The sequence below is a fragment of the Macrobrachium nipponense genome, chromosome 1 (genome assembly GCF_015104395.2).
Source record: "Macrobrachium nipponense isolate FS-2020 chromosome 1, ASM1510439v2, whole genome shotgun sequence".
NCBI classification, from domain to species: domain Eukaryota; kingdom Metazoa; phylum Arthropoda; class Malacostraca; order Decapoda; family Palaemonidae; genus Macrobrachium; species Macrobrachium nipponense.
Window position 1 is genome coordinate 128,120,943 of NC_087200.1, and position 14,715 is coordinate 128,135,657.

A 14,715-nucleotide genomic window follows, 5' to 3' on the forward strand; every position below is an offset into this window, starting at 1 on the left:
CAAGATTAATCATTTATTAGCAAAACACACAATAACCTCTGCAACTATACTAATATTTCCTTTACCCCATAGGTCCTCACTGGGCAAAAAAGTTAACTGCAGTACAGCAGAAGTATTCAGCATTTGACAGGGAGCTCCTCAGTCTACGAAGCAGTCTGCCACTTACCAACATGCTCGAGGGATGACAGTTCATGGTGCCGGACCATCAAGCACTAGTACAAGCCTTCACAAAGTCAGCAGACCCATGGTCAGGGCGACAACAACGACACCTGTCTGCAACAGCTGAGCACTCCTGCACCAACAAGTATCTGAAGGGTTCGTGAACACTGTGGCGCACACCATAACATCATCCAGCTTGGGATAGCCTATTCCAAGATAGCGGGAGTGCAAAAGTACATTGCAGGCCTGCAGCGACTGCAGCGGATCAACCCTGCCCCCAAATGGAGCGACCTGTCAATCAACAGTGGAAAGGCAACCATTGCCTGCGAGATGAGTACCGGACGCCCTCGGCTATACTTGCAAGAGGGAATAAGGAGGAGAGCCTTTGCTCTCGGCCACAACCTATCCCACCCATTGGGCCAATCAACCACCCGAACTATAACAGAGCAGTACATCTGGTGGGGGATGAGAAGAGATGCGAAGACGTGAACAAGAGTGCATCCCGTGCCAGACGTCAAAAGTCACGAGACCTGTCAAAAGAGGGATAGAAGTCAAAGCAACGAAATGCTGACTCGCCCACATTACACAACAACATAGTGGGACCCCTAACCCACCTCAAAGGGGTACAAATATTTGTTTACCCTAATAGACATGAGCACCAGGTGGCCGGAAGCAATACCAATATGACAGCAGACAGCGGAGAGATGTGCTATCCCTTGTTGATAAGGTCAGTAGGTATGGAGTCCCTTAGATCATCACCAGCCAACTTCACATCTGCTGTTGAGTTTTCGACTAAACAGAAATAGTTCTGCTGATGTAAGTTGTCTGATGACATCACATGAAAGGTCTTCAATATTTTATATTTATGTTTCTTTGATTCCTATGTGTTTGTTAATTAGAATCTATATATATTTCATTATTGGAATGGTTACTATTGTATTACATAGAGGGTGTTTCTCATTTTCTTAAATTTATCAAGTTTTGTGCTAACAAGTCAGGTTCGTTTTGAGAGTTGTGTTTGGAGTTCAGACAACTTAGACTTAAGTATTATTGAGATTATTAGTATTTATTGAAGATATTCATCACTAATTGGGTTATTATATCTTTGATATTATTAACCATTTAACCTTTCATTCTGAAATGTCCCCCCTTTTACTACCTTATGGCCAAGCATTTAATACATTGTGTTGTTTATTGTAACCTATTATTTTTTTTTTTTTATCAAGAAGGCTGGGAGACAGATCCTGCCAATTTTTGTTGTTGAATGAGAATCATGCATAAGAGAACATCCTAGCACCTGTTTGCCAGGGATTTTAGCACTATATGCACTCATTATCATAGCCAGTTCTGCATTAATGCTAGGGTAGCAGTGGGTGTGTTGTGATGGGCCTGTCTGATGTAGTCATCTATTACAGTTACCTACTTGCATAACGGCCTTATAATATAATGCTTATACTTCTAGCTAACTTAGACTAGGGTAATAGCCTTTATGTCCTACAGGCCATTTTTTGCTGTAGCTTAGACTACCTGATTTAGGCTTTACGCTATGATTACAGTTGCCATGGATCTTTTTTCATATTTTGATCTATTGATCATTTGTTAGGCTAGAGTTAGCCTACATTGTAGGCCTAACATGGAAACATAGCTTAGATTAGTCTACTAGGTTAGGCCTAGGTGCGCGTTTGTTATGCTCATACCCGTATGTCTATTACCGGTCCCAAGGGGGGGCCTCGGTAAGTTTTAATCATTGTTTATTTTGCTGGTCCATTACAGTCCTTATGCTAAGCTTGTATAAAATTCTAATTGTTCATTTATATATCAAGCATCAGGTTAGGCTAGTTTTCTGAGAAGCCTGTTAGCCTAGTATCATAACCTTTCTGTTGTAGCTTTCCTACAATAATTTGTCATATTTATTCATTTAAGTTTATGAATAATCTTTTTTTGCCATCTGTAGACTGTAATAGGTGGGATTTCTTGCTGCTTGAAATATTAATATGATACATAGGCCTAGTCTAAATGCCAATAAAAGCAAGGTTTATAAATATTTTATTTTATATCTTTACCTTGATACTTTGGGGTAATTTGAATTTTTTCAGGAATAATTGTTGGTATTCCTGAAGATACATGTTCAGGCGCAGATTTACCTACCTTCAATCATATGTTGCTAACAATTATACCCCATATAGTTGTAAAATATGTGAAATGGACATTTGTTGATTTGCTACATACATACCCCTTTACTAGTTACCTAATGGAAGTGTTAACTTTCATGTTATCTAAGAAATACTTAATATTTTATTTTATTGAGTAGTCTGAATTGACCAACTTTCCTCCACATCTGCCCTGTGGAACACCCTCATTGACAGTCTGGTTATGAAAATAACGCATACAATGGCCTACAACCCGAAAGCCAATGGAATCATCAAGAGAATGCACCGTTTGTTAAAAACAACACACACCATCAGATGTCACGCCGTAAGCAGGAGAAACAAACTGCCGTGGGTCCTACTGGGACTGAGAACAACTCTGTGCGCAGTGTTCAACGTATCTCCAGCAGAAACCCTGTATGGCTAAGCATTGAAGTTGCCAGCAGACTTCTTTCAAGGGCAAACAAATCCAACACCCACAAAGCAATAGAAAGAATGATACTAGCGAAGACAACCTATCAAACAAACAGAAAAGTGTACATCACTGAAGATTTACAGAACGTAAAATATGCGCTTATCCGGGTAGACGCACACAAGTGGGTCCCCCCCCCCCTACTCTGGACCACACTGCATACTCAGAGACAACTGTAGGTCTACCCAATAACAGTATACGGAAGAACAATGTAAAGGCAGTCACTGGTCATCAGTGGCCTTGGTTATCAGTGATCTAGTTTTACGGGGCTTGTCTGGTGATCACAAGAACTGTATTTTCAGTGCCAACCTCTGCTTATAGACGACGATCCATGGTTGTTGCGCCGATCCCCAATTAACAGCAGCGTCATTAACCGGGGATCACCACTGTTACTGCCAATTTTTGGTTATTGATGATTTTAAGTTATCATCAAACAGTCGGGAATGGAACCCTGCCCCAACTCACAACCAGTCTCCAGGTCTTATAATTCACATTTTTGCAACAATGTTCACATAAGAGGTGAAATTAGATCAGCTCGAATGCAATCAACAATCACAAGACTATAATTTCATGCCTTATTAATTATACTCAACAACAATATTTTTGTTCCAGTGATATACTATATGAAAAATTTCTTTATGATTTTGAAAATACTAAAAATATTTTGCAACATACTGAAGATATTTTGCAACACAACAAAAAAAGTAAAATCTGAAGTATGGTAACAGATTATGTATACTTTCATGCAAATAATGAACATTCAATAAAACCCAATGTTCAGCAGGCACAGTGAATGATACATAACACTTATGTTTTATGAATGTTGAAGCTATTTGCTTATCACATAGATGATATAAAAACCTCATGATAACGCAATTATACACATTAAGCAATGATGAATGGTAAGTAGGTACAATTATACACATTGAGCAATGATGAATGGTAAGTAGGTAAGTAGTGTCACCTTTAACAATATTTCCTGACATCCAAAGACAACTAATGCAATGCAATGTTCAGAATCATAATGACCATTGCCAAAAGACTACACTTTTAAACTGTTGATACCAGTTGCTTTTTGTGTGGGTAATAAAATACCTCCCAAGCTTAGGATTTAATAACAAAAAAAAGTCTAGTATGTACTGTTACTAATGCTGGAATGACTAGATTAAAATAAAAATAACAAACAGTTATCCAGAAAAGTTCAAAAGACAGGGAAACTCTAAGATCTGAGGCCAGTTAGAGCACAAAAAAAATTGATTTCATTAACCACCAGGTAACTGCGAGATCCTAAGCACATGTGACAATCTACAAGAGTCAGCTCATCATCATTTTCTCCTTCACATCAAATAACATGCTTAGGATTTTCATGACACCCAAAATTGGCTGTTAAAATAATTGGTTTAAGATGAAACCAAATTAGAAGTTACACATGGTGAAAGTTATTATAAAAGTAAAGGGTTTGCCATGAAAATGATTTAATATTTACATAGAAAACTACATCAAGTTTTTACAATGTAACAAATCAGTGAATAATCAAAAGCATTCCTTTTGAAATATGAAAAATTCAAATACTATATAAGGAAAATAACTTTCGCTCCAAAGAGAGGAGACAGAGAAAAAATTGATTAATACATACCTTCTTTTTGCTATGCTCAGGACATAGTGGAAGCTCAAGGGAAACGTCAACAACAGGTACCCGACAAAGGGTGTTATCGGAGAGGCGCGCTGTGCAGTGTGTAAATAATAACTGATCAACATTATACATTATATGCCGTAAGCAGTGTCTCGTGCCTGGCAAAGATGGCTCACCACACTCTCCTTTACCTTCACCATCGTCATATACACAAGCCCGACGCACCAATACTGACGACTTAAACCTGATCATATGAATGATAACTGTTACTATTACTGTACATGGGTTTCCTACAGCACTTTTTTGTGCTCAGGTACAATAAACATTCAGTATTAGGAATTATCAATGCAATCCATTCTTAATACACAATATATGACATTTTTATAATAAAATAAAGTTTTATATATGTATAGTACTTACCCAATAATTACATAGCTATTAGTTTCATTTATTCGCAGCAGCTTAGATTAAAATTTTGCGGTAGCAACACTCATGTTCTGTGTAGGTGACCAGTATTGCCCACTGATGGGAGGGTTAGGAACAAATCAGCAGACAATCCTCATTCTGTTTACTCTTTGGCAAGTATGTATAAAACTTTATTTTACCCTAAAAATGCCATTTTTATATAAGTAACTTACCAAGTACGTAATTACATAGCTGAATCCCGCATTGATGGGAGGTGAGAACACGGACATATTCTACTCTACAATATTAAGTTATGTGATAAATTAGAAATAGAAAAGTTGCTAGCACTAAAAACAACGCTTGTCTTTCCTTGTCAGTCAAGAGAGCCTGCAGTAGAAACTGCCCTGGTTGGTGCTCAACATAACCTGTAGTGATGCTGCGGTAAAGCCAAGGGGCGCCTCTACTAAACGGGGAGCCTTGTAGTGGGGAGTACTCTGATTCCTACCAAAGCATTACTGAAAGTTATGCAGTCCAGGAATTATCCGATGGCTAACAGAAATTTGAAGGTGTCCTTGCCCTGGTGCAGTACTATAATAAAATCAACACTGAAATAACACCACAAGCCATCCACTAATACTGATGGGTGCTCTAAGTACATTGTAACCCCCTGGCTCCCCAAAATTCAACACTTAACTGCAAGGTGAAGATGCTGTAGGATAAAAATCCTATGCTTCCTTCTGTGATACCATGCCAATAACTAAAATTCACAAAGTGCTGTCATTTTACACTTTAAACTCCCTCAAAATTGTGAGAAATGAATTATGATCATACTCTCAGTAGGTTGATTGTCAAATGGATGTAAGGGATAGAGCTGGAGAGGTGATGAGGTAGAGTATATTCTGACATCTTTAGCTTCCACTAGGAGGAGGAAAATGCTGCTCTTAAATCTGAGCATGTCTCAGAAGACAGAGTTTATTAGGATAAAGGGAAAGAGATGTTCTAATCAGAGGACAAAACAAGGTTTTGCCTTAACATCGAGGGTTATGGATGGCTTGGGAAATCTGGCTTTTTCAAAAAATACCATACCATCCAGCTGGGCAGAAAGCTCTCTATTCATCCTCTGAACCAGTGAGTGATTCTGGCACTCAGAGAATAAGTTGGTGCAAAGTGGCAGTTGTCACCAGGAGTTCCAATCAGAGGAAGAAACTAGCTCTTACCATTACACCATAGGTTCCAGGACTTGGATGGGTTCCTATTCTTGACTAAAATCCAAAGAAAGATGAGCAAACCACATCTTCTTGCTTGGGCGTGTCAGGAACTTCAAAGGGAATTAAGATAGGGATGCCAACAAACTAGGTCTCAATGCTTATACATGAGTTATGCATAGTTAATACCCCCTTAACGAGGTAATCGCATGAGGAACAAGGACATCTCCCAGAGGAGAGGTAGGGCCTGAGATAATAGCTTCAGAAAGTCGATTCTCAGGTCTACAAGACGATGAGAGAAGACTTGACATCCACGAGTTGCAATGGTCTCTGCAAAATGTCTAGGAAAGATCTTCAAATGATAATCCTCCAGACAGTCTGGATTCTCTCAGGGAAAGAGCAGGATCCTGTAGAATCTGTCCACAACCGAGCAGGTTCAGGGACTAGAATACTGGCCAGAATAGGGCTAGGTGGACATTGTAATTTGGAGTTAATCTGAAAGATTGCGTCACTCCTCCTTGACTATGACAAAGGGCATGAAGAGAAGAGGCCTAACAAATCTGTCTACAGCATGAGGTCTGCTGCACATGTTATGAGGATGGTATGGACCACAAAAGGAGGAAGACGAAGATTCATTGAAGAGGCAAACCGGTCCAAGAAAGTTTTGCCCCATAGATTCCAGATCCCAGCAGCCAAGGAACTGACATTCCCCTTCTGATTTCTCAGTATGTCTGAAAGGGCTTTAGTCCTATAAACAGCTGATCAAGTGACTAGAAGACTCAACTGATCTTCTACAGAAACAGGATTCCCCTGTTGAGGCTGAGAGACATGGGGTAGAGCCTTGCATGCATAAAACATTAGAACTGTGGTCTTTGAATGGTTACCACAGTCTAGAGTGCACTAAAGTAAAAAAAAATAAATAAATAAGTAAATAAAAAATAAAACATAGAAGTTGAGAAGAAACTTACAGCTCTATGAGAAGGAAGTAAAGGATCACTCTTTCCAGGGGAAACTTCCCTGCCAAAGACAGTTCTGAAAGCTATAAGGATTTAAATACAAGGAACAAGGATTCCAGAGTAAACTGTCCTCCTCTATCAGCTGGATGCATGCCTCTCATTGATGATCATGCAGACTCACAGCCAAAAGAGCAAACTAGAAAAAGGACATGCAGAACCAGAGCAAACTAACTGCCAACACTGCAGATTTTATGACAGCCAGATGAAAATGTTGAAATCTGTGCAGATTCAATAAAAAAAAACTTGATAACAGTTAGCAAGGACTCAATGATACCCTCATACAAAACAAAGATGTGCAGAGCTGTACACTGTGGAAAACTCTGAAAAGTTATAAACAGCTTGAAAAAATTCCATAACCATAAGAACCTGGGCACTGAGAGCCTAAGTTAGGCATATGGAGGAGGCCCCTGAGCACCAAAATGATAATGACGAGCTCTCTGGTGAAGGTGCGGGGTGATTATATATCAGTTTAGTCAGTTATTTTATCTTTATTGTTATTGTTGTTTTTTGCATTGGTAAAATGTGGTTGATGTGCAATGTATGAGGAACATGTGTTTGATTTTAGACAATGTCTTAAAAGTATTTAAGTTGTGTTGTGGCGTCACAGAAGACAAGATGGCAGCAGCGTCGGGTGGAAAGAAAAACAATAACCGAATCCAGAGAAGGAAACACATAAAAGGGTTGTTAGGTTGGTAGGAGAGAGATCTTTGTCTGATGGGAGTTTTGGGTTGTAAGTCTTGTTGTGGTGTTGTTCAAAGTTTTAAGCTGGAGTATACTGGAGAATGTGAACAGGTGGGTAGATTGCACATTTGTGTTAAAAAGGAAAGATTACGCTGGGAAAATATTCAAATTGATAACAGTGTGGTTGATTAAAGATGGTCAGATCAGACAGTGAACAAAGGGAGATAAGATGGAGAAGGGATGTCCAAGATTTAGCGGGATACAGTAGGGCCTCGATAATCGCGGGGGATAGGGTCCAAAAACCCCCGTGATAAGTAAATACCCGTGTTATCCTGGTACCCCCTCAAAAATTGCATAAAACTGCCTACTTTAATAGTTAACCCACCCAAGACCACTATTCCAATGTTTATAACTGCCTACTTTAGTTCAAACACCAAATGTGTCTTCAACTACCTACCTTAAACTAAATTTAAGACAGTTTCAAAGTTATTTTACAACATTAGCCTTAAAAATATATGTAGTACGTATACATACTACTGTACATATGTACCCTACTAGCCTATGGATTACAGCTAGAAGCCTACATACGCATGTGCTATTACGTACTCACGTGGGCCTCTTTCCTTTTACAAGGACAGAGAAGGAGAGAGGTAAGAGACATATCAAAATTATGTAAATCATATGGGTAATCACCAACGATCTATGTTGATAAGATGGTGACGATTTTGCAGTAAAATCGGATGAATAATAAAGATAATACTACCAGGAGCATGCAGCAAAACATCTCTCCCCTTCTTCACAACACGTTAATATATTACACGTAATAACCTTCATCTGACATTTAGGCTACTTTCCCATAAGAGTAAAAGAATCAGGGCTTTTGGATGCCACATAATTAACTGGTTTATATGGGTAAAATTTAAAGAACGCAGCAAACAGGACTTCAATAACAACATAAACAAAACCTGGGTAGGCCAGTGTTGCCAAATGGGAATGGGAATTTCTTGCTAGATTTTGCTCCATAAAGTGCTAAAAAAATTCACATCATACACAGCAATGCCACCCAGCCAATTTCAACTGATTGCTCTCTTTTTTAGATTCAAACATTTCTAACATACACAGTGTACGTGTACATTACGTGACATGATTCCCAATAATTTTGAAACCTATTCCGTTCAATTCCTGAAAATGGCTTTGCAAGATTTTGTTCTTTTTTCTTACATGATATATCAAACATAGTAGAATAAAAGAAATATTCAACTAACATTACAAAGATTTCATGTCAAGATACGTATGCTAGATGTATTTGAAAACAAATGCAAGTTTTCCTGCCAGATGCTAAATAGAAAATTTTCTTGCTAATTACCTCAAGAAAATGAAAGCCAGCATTAAAAATGCAAAATTAGTAACACTGGACTCTACAGATCAGCGCATCGTACTACTAGCAACCGTTCATTAGTTATGTGAAGATGATGTTAGTAGTATAAATGACAGTTATCATATCATTAAAAATATCAAAATAAACGAAGTCGCAAAGCAGGTTCTATGTCATGTTTTTTCCTAAATACGTAGCCTAAAAGGAAAACATTATTTTGTTTGTTTCATCGCTGGCAAAAATCCCTAACAATGCAGAGTACATATGATCATTCTCAACTATTATTTACTACTAGAATAACAATGATATTTTGTATTGAAAATGAATGTTATGTATAATCTAAACATTATTGCTACCATGACTAGTACTATTAAAATTTCTAAAGATAATCTTGATGTGAATGCTACCATAATTTGATTTTCATATTCGTATGTACATTTTGTCAGCTGGCTGGCCTCGCATAGATAAAAGTTTATTTCACTGATATGAAACTACTCCACAAAATAGCCTCTTTATTATGAAGATATGACGATAATATATAAGGGAAATAATGGTTTTATGCTTTGTTAGAGAGAGAGAGAGAGAGAGAGAGAGAGAGAGAGAGAGAGAGAGAGAGAGAGAGAGAGAGGAGAAGAGAGGAGAGAGAGAGAGAGAGAGAGAGAGAGAGAGAGGTCTCAATGACTTATTAGTCCATCCGAAGAGACACCTTATGCTCCGTTATTCATTTTAATTAGCCTCAACTATAACCTGCAGCTTCTATTTCCTGGGATTCTTTCTTCAGATCTCCATTACATGAAGAATGAGTAAAAATGTATTTTATTTTTACTTTTGGAGGCCACCATTGAACATCAGCAGCGACAACTTAAACACAACTAGATAAACGCTCGATAGTTATGGCAGATGACGTCAGCAATCAGCTGTTTCTCTAGAGAGAGAGAGAGAGAGAGAGAGAGAGAGAGAGAGAGAGAGAGAGAGAGAGAGAGAGAGAGAGAGAGAGAGAGAGAGAGAGAGATTAGGTTGTAACACTGACAGATATCCATTAGCAAAAGTTGAATAATAGTACATAGTTGTGTATTGAGAATAATGATAATTCTAATAAAACTGTTATTTTACTGTGTCTAATCATATTGCATGTATTGTTACCATTATAGTATTATGATATGAACATAGCGATCTACCATTTGCATTCTGGTTTTGTTTACATTCTCAAAATAATCAACTGATTTTGTTTTACCCATATCATCACTGTTTTTAGTTGCAGAATGGAACTTAATTTGGAGATATGCCTATAATATATATGGTGAGAATGGTTTTATTACCTTTATTGTCAGTTAATATCATGATGTGAATCTGTTCATGTATATTGGTGGTTATCACACTGCAACTAGGCTTAGCCTACCAATAAATGTCATACTTATACCTAGAATAGGCTATTTATTATGAAGATATGCCAATAATATATAAGGTGAGAGTGGTTTTATTACCTTTATTGTCAGTTCATATCATAATGTAAGTCGTTCCATCTATGTTGTTGATTATCGGACTGCGGCCGAGGCTTAGCCTACCAATAAACATCGCATAAGCAACACATTTGTCCTGTGATGCTGCGATTCATACCAGCGATATAACATGAGAAGCGGTCCAAGAAAAAACCTGTGAATGACTGATTACGCGATTGCTAATCCGCGACTAAGCGATGCCCCACTGTACAAGAAGAGTACAAAAGATAGAGAGGACAAGTTGAAGATTGGCTAGTGGTGTTTGAAGAAGATGTAAAATACCCGGTGATAGAGATAAGAAAGAGCTTAAAAGTGAAAACCCAAGAAGTAGTGGAAGGAATAGATAGAGATGAACTTGAGGGTATAGAAGGTCCAAAGATAATCCTATCCAAACTACATGAAGCCTATCTAAAAGACACGCTAATGGAGAATTACAGTAAAATTAAAAACTATTTCAAAACAGGAAAACAATTGCAATGAAAAGATGAGAGACTTTTTAATTAGGTATACAAAAAGGCAAAATCAGAGGGTAACAGGGCAAAGGGGAAAAGCATGCTTGATGAAGCCCAGGGTTTTCATGTATTGGAACAAGCAAATCTAACAGAAATTAAAAAAACAAATGGTATTAGCAACTTGTGGTCAAGGAAAGTTAGAACATAAAACAGTGTAACAAATAATGAAAAGAATTCTTGAGGGATTAGGGAATAAAGAGGAATGGGAATGGTGGGGGTCAGAAGGCAATGCAAATTCTGGGAGAGGGAGGGAAAACCAGATTTCAGGGAAAATGGAACTGAGGTAGGGGTGGAAGAAATCCTATAAACAAAGAAGGGAAAGTAACATTATGTGCAATATGCAGCTCAGAATGGCATTGGGCTAGGGATTGTACCCAGAATTTTCATAATAGGAAGAAAACAGAAATAAAACAAGAAGAAACAGAAAACAGAAACTGGGCCCAGTAATGGCAGATATGGCAACAAGGTATTGCTAGGCCTTTTGGATAAAAGATAAGAAACCAGAAACTATAATAAAGACAATTTGTGATAGTTAGTTTGCTATATTTGGAGCACCTTCCCCCCAAATACTATCAAACAAATGGGGAGAATTTAAAAATGAAAAATTAAGGATGGCAGAAAGATGGAATATTAAAGTATTAGCTACAACATTGGAATCTCAATAGACCAATGGATTACAGTGGGGCCTTGCTTAGTCGCGGATCAGCAATCACGGATTCAGTTAATCACTGGTTTTTCCTTGGACCACTTCTCAGTCTATATCGCTGGTATGAATCGCAGCATCGCGGGCTTGTCCGTGGTAGGCTAAGCCTCATCTGGTTCCAATAACCAGCAAATGCATGAACAGATTCACATTATGACATTAACTGACCAAAAAGGTAATAAAACCATTCTCACCTTATATATTATTGGCATATCTTCATAATATATAGCCTATTCAAGGAATAATTCCACATCATTGACATCAACTTGTAGTTGAGCGGCCAGCAGAAATGTAAACATTGAGTTACACTTAACAGCACCTTTGTCATTCTTAACCTTTTAGAAATGTTAATAGTAGTAGTGTAATTACAGTAGTAATAACATTTAGGAAAACATTAATTTTCAATTCGAACTTTATTATTGTTTTGGTATAGAGTAATCAACTTCTCTGAACACTGCAGTCATACAAACGATAATTGTCATAAATTATCATATTGTTGTTTGCGATCAGCGACGAAGCGTAAACGTAATAAAACCATTTTTATCTTATATATTATTGTCATATATTCATAATAAAATGCATTTCTTCTATATTATTGGCATATCTTCTTAATAAAAAGCCTCTTCAAGGAATAATTCCTTGGGGAACGCATTTTTCAAATGACAAAAATACACTTTACATGTTTACAGCATGCAATGATTACTTTATTTTGATGTGATTACATTAATATTACAGTATGGTACTCTAAGCAGTAGTGTAACTATTTTTTGATCATAAATGTATATTCATTCATGAAAAAAATACGTATGACCACCGTACATACTATTTTTACACAATGTGATAGTGGTTACACCGTTCTACAAACTACCGATGTATTTTCACTTAAGTATCCTCTAAATTCTGTCATAAATCACTTTACTTACTTTTTTTGTGGAGCCCAAATACTACGTATATCCCGGAAAATTAATGAAATCGCGAATTTCATCATAGAGCAAGATTCACTAATTACTGTGTTTTCTTCTTTTCATGACTAAATGCATTTTTAGGATTAACTCATTTACAAATTTTCAAATACTATGAATGTAAATAGCAAAATCAATCTCTCTCTCTCTCTCTCTCTCTCTCTCTCTCTCTCTCTCTCTCTCTCTCTCTCTCTCTCTCTCTCTCTCTCTCTCTCTCTCTCTCTCTCTCTCTCTCTTTTACAGAAAAAAACTGTATAATACTGATCTATTATTATCGTAATAAAAGAACAAAATGGTCCCCGACAGTTGTAGGTACTTGTGTTGCCATTTTTTTATTCTTTCTGTGATTTACGAAACTATGCTTCAATACAACTTTTATAGTTGACTCAATGATTATCACATTATAACAGTATACAAGAGAATATCTTATCATTATCCATGTTTCATTTCTTATCACCATACAAATATTTAAAATACAAATTTCATTATGCTATTCTCGAACTAAGCTCTCATCCTAAGCTGCTCTCTCAAGCTATTCAACAGTTACTCTCATCCCAAGCTGCTCTCTCTCTCTCTCTCTCTCTCTCTCTCTCTCTCTCTATCTACTCTCTCTCTCTCTCTCTCAATGAAATATGAATTACTGTATCATAATATCATAAACTATTATGTGCAAAGTTAAAAATAATAATAATTCCATTAATAAATTCATTTCTTTTAGCAACTAAATTGTTTTCCAAAGTAATTCTTTCGGTAATAAACGTCCATCAGCTGATTCCAAACATAAACAAAAGACAAAAATAGATTTTTATTGCTGTATTTTGCTGTTTAAACATTAATATTATAGTTGGGTGTGTAATCTTTACAGTAAATCATGTTTTTTATCATAAATATGTTCATTCACAAAATATATATACCATGTACTTTTAGTTTGGTGCAGTAGCCAAATCATGAAAATAGAAAGGAATTGTTAGGTAATATACTTTTGTTTGCTTATCTGATGAAGGGGAAATTGAAGATAGGAAAGAATAACTTTGAAACTGTCTTGAATTTAGTTTAAGGTGATAGTTGAAGACATATTTAATGCTTGAACTAAAGTAGGCAGTTATAAACATCAAAATAGTGGTCTTGGGTGGGTTAATTATTAAAGTAGGCAGTTTAAAGCAATTTTTAGAGGGGTGGGTGCCAGGATAACACGGGTATTTACTTATCATAGGGGGTTCTGGGCCCTCTCCCCCCGCGATTATCAAGGCCCTACTATGTGTAAAGGTTGAGGAAGTAGATTGGTCCATAGCATTGAAACGGGTAGTGAGTGCTAGGAACTGCTTAACAAATAGAGGTTTCTCTCCTAACCAATTAGTATTTGGAAAAACCCCTTTCTTGCCTAATCTAATGGGTGAAGAGAGTTCAAGTCCTGCAAGCAGAGAGAAAGGTATGGAAGAGAGTATGGTAAGGGACACACAGAATGCATTGCATAAGGACAAAGAAGTGTTTATCAAAAATGTGCCATGTAATAAAATAAGAATTGTGTTAAACAAAAACATTAGAGAACATAAATTTGAAGAAGCAGTAGTGGGAGATGAGGTATTCTATAAGAGAAAATGAAGGTAGTGGGAGTATCAGGGAAAACAGAAGTAGTAAAACATGGGGATTCTTTAAGAGAAGTAGCAAGAATACACATTACTAAGATTCAAAGACTATCACCAGAAACAGAAAAGACATCTACAATCGATAAATCATATGTTGTGAAAGGTAGATCCAATGGCCCAAATGAAGGGAAGGAACAGAAATAATAGAGGAAACAATGGAAGATTATGTGGAAAGTGAGTTAACAGAAGAGATACCCAAATTAAAAAAGGGAAATAGAGTTAGAGCTATAAACAATGATACAGAACAAGTAGAAGAATTGACTATATTAAGTCATGCAGGTAAAAGATCAAGCAAATCAT

General features: G+C 37.0%; 1 protein-coding gene across 3 annotated transcripts in view; it reads right to left on the minus strand.

Moving 5' to 3' along the window:
* Positions 1-14,715, minus strand: part of LOC135219622 (uncharacterized) — a 353,181-nt gene that overhangs the window by 152,753 nt on the left and 185,713 nt on the right. For all 3 annotated transcript variants that reach the window (XM_064256540.1, XM_064256539.1, XM_064256538.1), the window contains exon 8: positions 4,415-4,655. In XM_064256540.1, coding sequence (XP_064112610.1) covers positions 4,415-4,655 — 241 coding nt within the window. The remainder of the gene's footprint in view (positions 1-4,414; positions 4,656-14,715) is intronic.